We start from the raw sequence: 8,289 nt of genomic DNA, 5'->3' as shown, positions 1-8,289 counted from the left end.
CGGAGATGATTTAAAGATCTCCAGGTCAACCAATCTTCACTCCTCTGGGGAGGCATTTGGCAAATGGCTCTAAATTTTGACAACCTTGGTGAGTACTTCAAGTCATGTGTGCCTTGTTTGCAGTTCTGTGGCTGTCAATTTTTTAAGCAAATCCATTACAACTAGGAAGCTTTTCTGTGATTTTAGGGCCACCATTGGCCATGTATTGGATTTCTGGGATGGCAAATCCTGCTGAACACCTACCACTGCAATATGTGGAATGGGAAAAAATAAGGGCTGTTTTATTTGTTTAATCTTCATACTTTATGACAATGTACGCTGAATGGTAAAAGAATCATGGAGTTATTTTGATGTAACACCAATGATTTGTAACAGCAGAGAAGAATGGCAAAAACGTATGAACGTTTGGGTAAATGTATAACTGGAGACACAGGATGACAGACATAGAAGGACAAATTAATTTATAAAAACAAAGAGACCGAGGGTCCAAATTGGAGAACACTGGTCCAGAGACTGAGACAAATTTGGAAACTTGGGCCCCTACCTGTTCAGTCCGATCTTTCTTATGGTTTATCACTTGTGTATGATCAGAACCGACAAGTGTTAATGATTCAAACTGAAAATAAATAAATAAATAAACTTGAAAAAATGGATTAAGCCAATATTGGATGGGATCCTGTCTCAGTTTCCCACCTCACAATGGTCAGTGGGATTCAACAGGAAGCCATGAAGACTCTGGAGCCCATGGAAGGAGTAGGGCCTCTCCAGAACACACACCAAGAGCAAAGGGGTGGTGCTGACGGGGCTGGACTCACCACTCACGGTGATGGAGATGGAGTCACTCTTCCCTGACAGGATCGCTTGCCCAGATCGGGTTATCCAATAAGCACAGGAGTACGCCCCAGATTTCCCAGTCATAGCCATACGCTCTAGCCAAGGCCCCTCATCCAGCTCGGAGATCTGCTCCCCTCTTCGATGGTAGAATCTGTATCCCCTCACCTGCTCGCTGCCAAGAACTGAGCAGGTGAGCTTGAAAGTTTCCCCCTGAAAATAGATGTGTTTTGGGGGGTCCAGAATGATTTGGGGGGCTGGTAGGGGAAGTGGGACATCTGGAGAGAATGAAGAGCAGAGAAAGAATGGAGTGAAATTGAAGGGCTCTGAATGAAGAGCACCTGGCTGATTGTGCAAGTAAAATGAGGAGCTGTCACATACCCCTTGGAGAAGCTACATCCCCACTTCCACCCTTCGACAGAGAATCCCTTCATACCTCCCATTCCCTCGTGGCCACATTCTGTGCCCCAACAGTGAAGAGCAAGTCAGAGCTTCCCTCAGTGCCAAACCCAGCCAGAAGTGCAAGGACAAGCCAGGTGGAGAAAGAGTCCCAGAGATTCACTGTCCAGCCCCCTGAGGTCAACCATCCAGTTGCCTGGTCTCTGTGGCTCTCCTTGCCATGGGATGCTGTGACGGCCAAAAGCATATCTGGGTTCCCAAAAGTACAGGATCCATTCATGGAAGACAGGTCCATCAATGGCTCTTAGCCAAGATGGTCAGGGACACACAACCCAATGCTTGGGGTGAGGCTGAACCTCTGACTACTACAAGCCACGATGGATACCTGGGCTGGATCCTTCCATAATTGCCCTGTTCTGTACGCTCCCCCTGAAGCTCTGGTATGGGCCACCATCGGAGACAGGCTACTGGGCTAGACGGACCAGGGACCAGCATGGCAGCTCTTATGTTCTGAAGCTGGTCCCTGCTGTCACTTGCTGAGAGAAAGAGGCCTCACCTGTGACTGTGATGGAGATGAGCTGGCTCTCTAGGGAGGAGATCTCCTGCCCAGGTTCGGCTACCCGGTACATACAGGTGTACGAGCCAGAATCCTCCATGCCGAGTCTGCCAATCTGGTAACTCTGAGAGTCCTCCAGGGCCTGTCTTGTGCATGCCACTTGTTCCCCAGCCTTGAGGAAGCAGAACCCCATCTTCTTCTCCCAGATGGGAGCTGAGCACGTCAGGGTAACAGACTCACCAGTGGTGAACTCAGGACCCGGTGGGGACAGCCGCAGAGTTGGCCGAAAGCTTTCTGGGAGCACGGAAGGCTCTGGAGAGAGACAGTAGGGATTGAGCCCTCCAACAACCCCCAGGGCTATGGAGCTTCCTTTACCCAATCCCAGGAGATGGGTGATGTGTCCAAAGGGAGATGATGTCCAAGTTCATTTGCTACCATGCCATATTTCCCTCCCTAGTCACTAACGTTCCTTCCCCACCCAGTGATGTTTTCTCTGAGAAGCATCAGTTCTGGGTTCACCCACTTTTCATTTACTGATTTTCTGTTTTCTTGCCCATTTCAGGGAGGATTGATTGTTCTTTAAAGACCATCAGGTGATGCTCCTGGGATAAGGCAGGTGTGAGCCTACAGCTAACCCAACAGGCCAGCCAGTGCTTGGTCTCTGTGGAGACAATGAATTTAATAATTCCTGTGAGTCTCCAAGCAGCAGGACTGGGAACTTCAGGGAATGGCCTCTGTGGACAACGACTGGGACCTGCAAGGCCAGGTTTGGACTGGCAGATCTCAAGAAATTTGCCGGCAAGGCTGACAGGTGGGAATGTCAGGGAGGTGACAGACATTTCAGCAGCACCACAGTTCTCCCTTGCTGAGGAGAGTGTCACAGGGACTTAGCTGCTAACACGACCTCCCTTGACAAACCAGCTCTCCTGGACAGGAGCGCTCTGATTGCCCAGAGCAATCACATTGCAATGGATGAGCATTTTAACCACTCTCTTGTACTATTCTGTTCCCACCTTCCTTCGGAGGTTCAGCCGAAGATGGAGACCAACTGACCACAGCGAAGGTAAAGAATCTCCCATCCAATGTGGAGTCTGCAGTCCAGCCCAGATACCAACCCATGAATATCAGACAGGATTCATCAGCTCTACAGATAGATTGCTCAGTCCATCACAGACGTATCAGTCGGTAGCCCACAACCCCTGGTCTGCAGGCCAGACGTCTGAACAGCCATTGCCTGAACCAAGAGGTGTAGATGGAAACATGACTCACCTGTCAGATGGATTGAGAGGGGGGCACTCGGCAATGACTGGATCATTCTCCCTGAGACACTGATCTCATAGCTGCAGGTGTAAGAGCCGGTAGCGTCCAAATCAGACTGACGGAGCTGGAGACGGGCACCCGGCTGTGAGACAATGACATTCCCCTGCCTCAGGAACTGGTATCTTTTAGCCACGTGTCCCGAAGGGGCTGAGCAAAGGATGGTAACAGGGCTCTTCCCCAGGGGATCAGATATCACAGAGATGGATGGAGCAAGGGGGAAATCTGTGAAGAGCAACAATCGGAGAGAAGAGGGGGTGTTAATGTACTGAGAGTGTGGAAACAGCAGAGCGATTGGTGATGAGGAAGTGGGGTGTAAAGGTCAAATCGAGGCATAGGCTGGGAGCCAGGACTCTTGGGTTCTATCCCCGACCCTGAGAGGAGAGTGAATTTCAGTTCTTGAAAACCTGACACAAGTAGAAGGAGAACCAGGTAGCGAAACTGAGCTGATGCCCTTGACAGCAGCTAGATTGCTGGTTGCGTCTGTGCCCCTGGGGGTTGGGGTGGTGGGGGAGAAATGCCAGAGACCCCAGCTCAGCCAGCCCTAGGAAACAGATGCACCAATTGCTAGGGCCAAGCAGGGATGGCTATGCTCCGAGATGGTCTCCCACCCAGACTCTGCTCCCCAGGACAGGCAGGTGTGTGCTTTCGGGATCCCCATCACAGCTGTGAGCCCCAGCTGAGCACCCCTGTTCTGAGCAGGGAGATCTGCAGAGACCTGCACCCTGATTTTATCGCTGAAGCGATATCTCCCTCCTGGAAGCCGAGCACTGCAGAGTAACACACTCCCCGGGGTGATAGAGAGAATGATTAGGGCTAGAGACAGCGTGAGGGCCAGCTGCCCCCTGCATCCCCAGGGGCTGTGAGAAAGCGTAGAGAGCGGTTAAAAGCTCCTTTTGGGCCTGATGAGTGAAGGAGAGGCCCCGGCTGCACTCCCAGAGGGCCGGCTCACGCAACGTGGCTGGCCCAGTCTTGGTGGTGAGACCTGCACAGCGCACAAACATCAAAGTAAATATTTTGTTCTTTCTGAAATAGATCTCGTTCATCATTGCTCTTTACTATTGCCTAGTGGAAATTTCCATTTACGAAGGCTTAGAAATATTCCTGTTGCGTTGTGTGTGGCAGCGAAATCGTGTTACCGAAAAAATCGAACACAGAAGACTCCTGTTCGGCATTCTGCCTAAGAGGCACAGCGCTCACCCTCCTCTAGTTGAACTGCTGCAGCACAACATGGGGGCTTAGTTCTGAGAGGGAGGCTGGCCAGGAAGGGAGGATGGGACCACAAAACACCAGCACTGAAACTCCCATCAGGCACCACAGCCGCTCTAGGCAGATACAGGTTACAAACAGAGCCAAAAATCAAGGATTTTGTTTCAAGAGGGAGGAAAATCTCTCATTCGGATCCACAATCTTTAAATGAAACATTCTGACGTGTCTGCAATGAATTATAACCCTCCCCTCCCGTCCCATGCGAGGACTTTGGAGGACAGAGTGAGAATGCAAAGAGCTACAAGCACTATTGAACAGACCATCAGGAAGCTCCTTCAAGCCAGAATCAAACCAGCAACCTAAAGCTTAGCCACGTTCTTGAAATCTACAGTCCACCTCGCCACCAGCTCAGGGGCTGAAGGAATCTCTAGAGCTCAACATGTTTATCTTAACCAAGGTGATTTGATCGCAGTCTATAAGTACTGTGGCAGAGCTCTGACCTTGCCCCGTGGGTCCTGCACTTCTAGTGGCTCACTGTGACCCTCCACGTAGCCCTTCTCTCTCTAGGGCTAGGGTTACAGTCTACTGAGCCCTTTCCATCATAGGCCAGCAAGGAGGTTGGTGAGAGAACTCCCACAGTCTCTGTTGTCCCTAGGGGCTTATTTCAGAACAGTTTAGCCTCCTGTCCTGACAGGGGCCTGACTTCTCCTCCCAGGAGATGTTCCTGTAGTGGTGGGTTGGGGGGAACCCAGGCCTGCCCTCTACTCCGGGTTCCGGTCCAGGGACCCTAATGGTAGTAGCTGTTGGCAGCTAACCTTTCACTGCCAGAGTTGCTACGTTTTCCTGGGCCACTTCTCCACAGCTCTCCTCCTTCTCCCTTCTTCACCCTTACCTTAGGGCTCCCTTAACGATGGTTTGAGGGTGTCTTCATTAGCCAGCCCTTCAGCTGCACTTCCTCTCCTCTGGCTCCCCGGCTGTCCTCTGCATGACTGGAGTGAGCCCTTTTTATAGTATCAGTGGGACCTTAATTAGAGTCAGGTGGTCACATTAGCTTAATGGCCTCACCTAACTCTTTGCAGGTTAATTAGAGTCAGGTGTTCTCATCAGCCTGGAGCAGCCCCTGCTCTGGTCAGTCAGGGAACAGAAAACTGTTAATCCAGTGGCCAGTATATCTGCCTTCTGCTATTCTGCTGTACCCAACTGGGCTGGGTCTATCACAGTACCTAACGTGATGATAGAAATCTGATACCAAAGGGCTCCTCAATCTGGCAGCCAAAGATCTAACAGGATCCAATGCATGAACATCGAAGCTAGAGAAATTACTGAGAATAAGGTGGGAATTTTCAATAGGGAGGGGAATTCACCCCTGGAGGATCATACCCACAGTTGTGGTGGCCATTTTTAAAACAAGGGTGGGTGTTTCCCTAGAAGATCTGCTCTAGTTCAAACAGGAATTACTCTGGGGACGTCTGATGGAGATGGGATTGGGGATCACAAGGGCCCTTTCTGGTCTGAGAATCTGTGAAATGGTTCTGGTTTGTTTAAGGGGGTTCATTGTTTTTTTGGGGTAGGTGGAGTGAAGACAACGGGACCATCCATCCAGGGTAGGAGACCCTGGGGGTTGAAGTGAGCAGGTTGGTGACCCTCCCCACATATGAGGGGTTGGGGTTTCACATGTGATGCAGACGGGGCGGGAATCCCCTATTAGACAGCAGGAGAAAGGGGACTCACCCATCACTGGTACCAAGACAGGCTGGCTGCATGCAGAGTAGATGTGCCGTCCGTCCCTCACGGCCCAGTACTCACAGCTGTACTCCCCGGCCTTCCCCGTCTCAGCTGTCAGGACCAGCCAGGGCCCCCCAGGCAGGCCAGTGGTTTCCGTGAAGACCCGTTCTCCAAGCTGATCGTAGAACTGGTAGCTGGTCACTGCCTCCCCGCTAGGGGCTGAGCATCTGAGGGTGAGACGCTCCCCCGGGAAATACACAGGGTGCTGGTGGTCCATGATGATTATTGGGGCTTGCAGGGGGACTGAGGAAGGTCAGAGAGATTCAGGAGATGTTACACTCCTCCAGCCAAGTGTTCTCTCCCTATCTTTGTCCCCCTTGACTGTAGCCGGCAGCCCCTCGCAGCTCTCCATTCCCCCCCAACAAGACACCTGGTGTCTGTACCCCACAGGCCCCAGAGCTTTGGCTTCCTCCCTCCTGTCCTCACTCCCACCCCATTCTCCATGGGGAGGGGGCAGGAGCCCCTTTCACCTCTAGAGGGTTCTGGTTCCCACCTGGCCACACCATACATCAAGTGCTCTGCAGGGTATGGAGCAGCTCAGTCAGAACTGTGGGGGCGGTGAGACCAGATGGACGAGGGAAGTGGTAGTGGGGGTGGGAAGATGAGAAGAGATCGTACCTAGGGAGAAAGACCTCCCACCACAGAAGCCCCCAGGATCAAATCCCAACCCACCTCCTGGCATGCAGCCAGCGCTGCTGAGATTTCACTCTGCATCTGGCCCTGAGGCCACGGTTAGAATCTGTTTCTGGGGTGCTCCATTTCAAGCAGCTTACAGGGGTCTGGTTCTAAAGGGGAGTGGCTCCCCCATCAGAGAATCTAGACCCTATAAGGCTTCCAGGGGACCAGAGCCCCCCAGAAATATCAAGTCACTTTGGGAAATCTTGCCTGGGGCCCTTGGCAGGACCCGAATCTGGGAGCTGAGTGGAGCATAAAGAGAGTGAGACGCATTCAGAGGTGGGGTGGGAAGGTATCTGCACACAATGCCGGGAAGGGGGTGGTATCTACACACAGTGCCTGTGATCTCACACTGAGAAGCCAGGCACAGAAGCGAATACTGGAATCAGTGTCCCCTGTCTGGTCCCATTCCCCATCCCACTGACCAGCCAGTTCCTCTGGGGCAGGATCAGAACTGGCAACCCCTACAGGTGAAAGGCCCCATGTCCCATTCTCTGACCCAACCAGCCAGACCCCTTGCTATGGGGCCAAACTGGAACTTGAAGTCTGCCCCATGGGGTGACCCCCTAACATGGAGGGGACCCACCTGGGCAGACAGCTGGGGTGTGTGTGTGGATTGAGTTCCTCCTTACCTGCAGGTGACACCAGCCGGGGAAGGATCTGGAGAGAAGCTGAAGGAGAGAAGAGGAGAGATGGGCAGTGAGAGCTCCGGGGACGGCACAGGAGGAAAGGGGGCTGGGGAACAGGGAATGTAATTTAGAGAGATGTGAGCCCAGGTGGACGAGGCTCAACATCTATTTCCCTAGGGCAGAGCGACAGGCAGTAGGTGGAAGGAAATGACCATCGGGGAAAGCCCAGGAGCTCGATACTTGAGTAAAGCCCTAGGAAAGCAGACACCTGGTGACTGAGAGTCTATTTGAAGAAGGCCGAGGCTCAGGGTTCATGGTCCCTGCACAGAAAAGCCCTGTTAGCCAACTCCGCACAGCAGGGAAATGCTGGACGCCCCCTCGACTGCCACTGAATGGAGGCTGGAGATGGAGGCTGGGGGATGAGAGGCCCGAGGAGCTGGAGGTGGAAGGAGAAGTTCAGACACACGCAGCGAAGAGGGGAAGGAGACACAGGCTGAAAGAAAAGTGCAGGGTCGCTCACCCAGGAGATAGAGGAGCTCCATGCTGGGTGTAACAGGATGCTGCTGCCGGGTGAATCTGCTCCTTCAATGGGCTACCTAAATAGCAACTGAGCTCTTACAAATATCTGTGACCGTCTGTCCCATGGGGCGAGACACTTCCCCCAAAGTCTGCACTTCCGAGAGAGGAACCAGCTCCTGGGATGGGCCAGCCGGTGTCTGAAAGGAGGACGGAAGTGTGGTAAAGATGCAGCCTCAAGACCTGTTGATCACTGGAGAACCCTGGTGTCCGGGATTGAGAAACTCGACGGTTTAATGAGGGAGATGGAATGAAAGAGTGACAGAGCAAAATGGGGAACTAGACAGAGGCAAAGAGATGAAGAGACAGGCT

At 52.5% G+C, this 8,289-nt stretch overlaps 1 protein-coding gene and 1 long non-coding RNA gene across 2 annotated transcripts in view; both read right to left on the bottom strand.

Moving 5' to 3' along the window:
- LOC116839015 (Fc receptor-like protein 5) overlaps positions 1–6,165 on the bottom strand; it is a 68,130-nt gene extending 61,965 nt beyond the window's left edge. Inside the window, 4 exon segments of the mRNA XM_075061308.1 lie at positions 816–1,109; positions 1,787–2,098; positions 3,056–3,328; positions 6,044–6,165. Of these exon segments, the coding sequence (XP_074917409.1) occupies positions 816–1,109; positions 1,787–2,098; positions 3,056–3,328; positions 6,044–6,047 (883 nt within the window). The 5' untranslated portion in view covers positions 6,048–6,165.
- Positions 6,166–6,167: 2 nt separating this feature from the next.
- On the bottom strand, positions 6,168–7,998 carry LOC116839042 (uncharacterized). Its single transcript, XR_004377041.2, has 3 exons — positions 7,922–7,998; positions 7,405–7,443; positions 6,168–6,340 (listed from the first exon to the last, which is right to left on the bottom strand). It is a non-coding gene; the product is annotated as an uncharacterized LOC116839042 (long non-coding RNA).
- Between the last annotated feature and the right edge of the window lie 291 nt (positions 7,999–8,289).

The sequence above is a fragment of the Chelonoidis abingdonii genome, unplaced genomic scaffold (genome assembly GCF_003597395.2).
Source record: "Chelonoidis abingdonii isolate Lonesome George unplaced genomic scaffold, CheloAbing_2.0 scaffold0004, whole genome shotgun sequence".
NCBI lineage: Eukaryota > Metazoa > Chordata > Testudines > Testudinidae > Chelonoidis > Chelonoidis abingdonii.
Note: the sequence above shows the minus strand (reverse complement) of the source record. Positions and strands in the feature narration are given on the sequence as shown.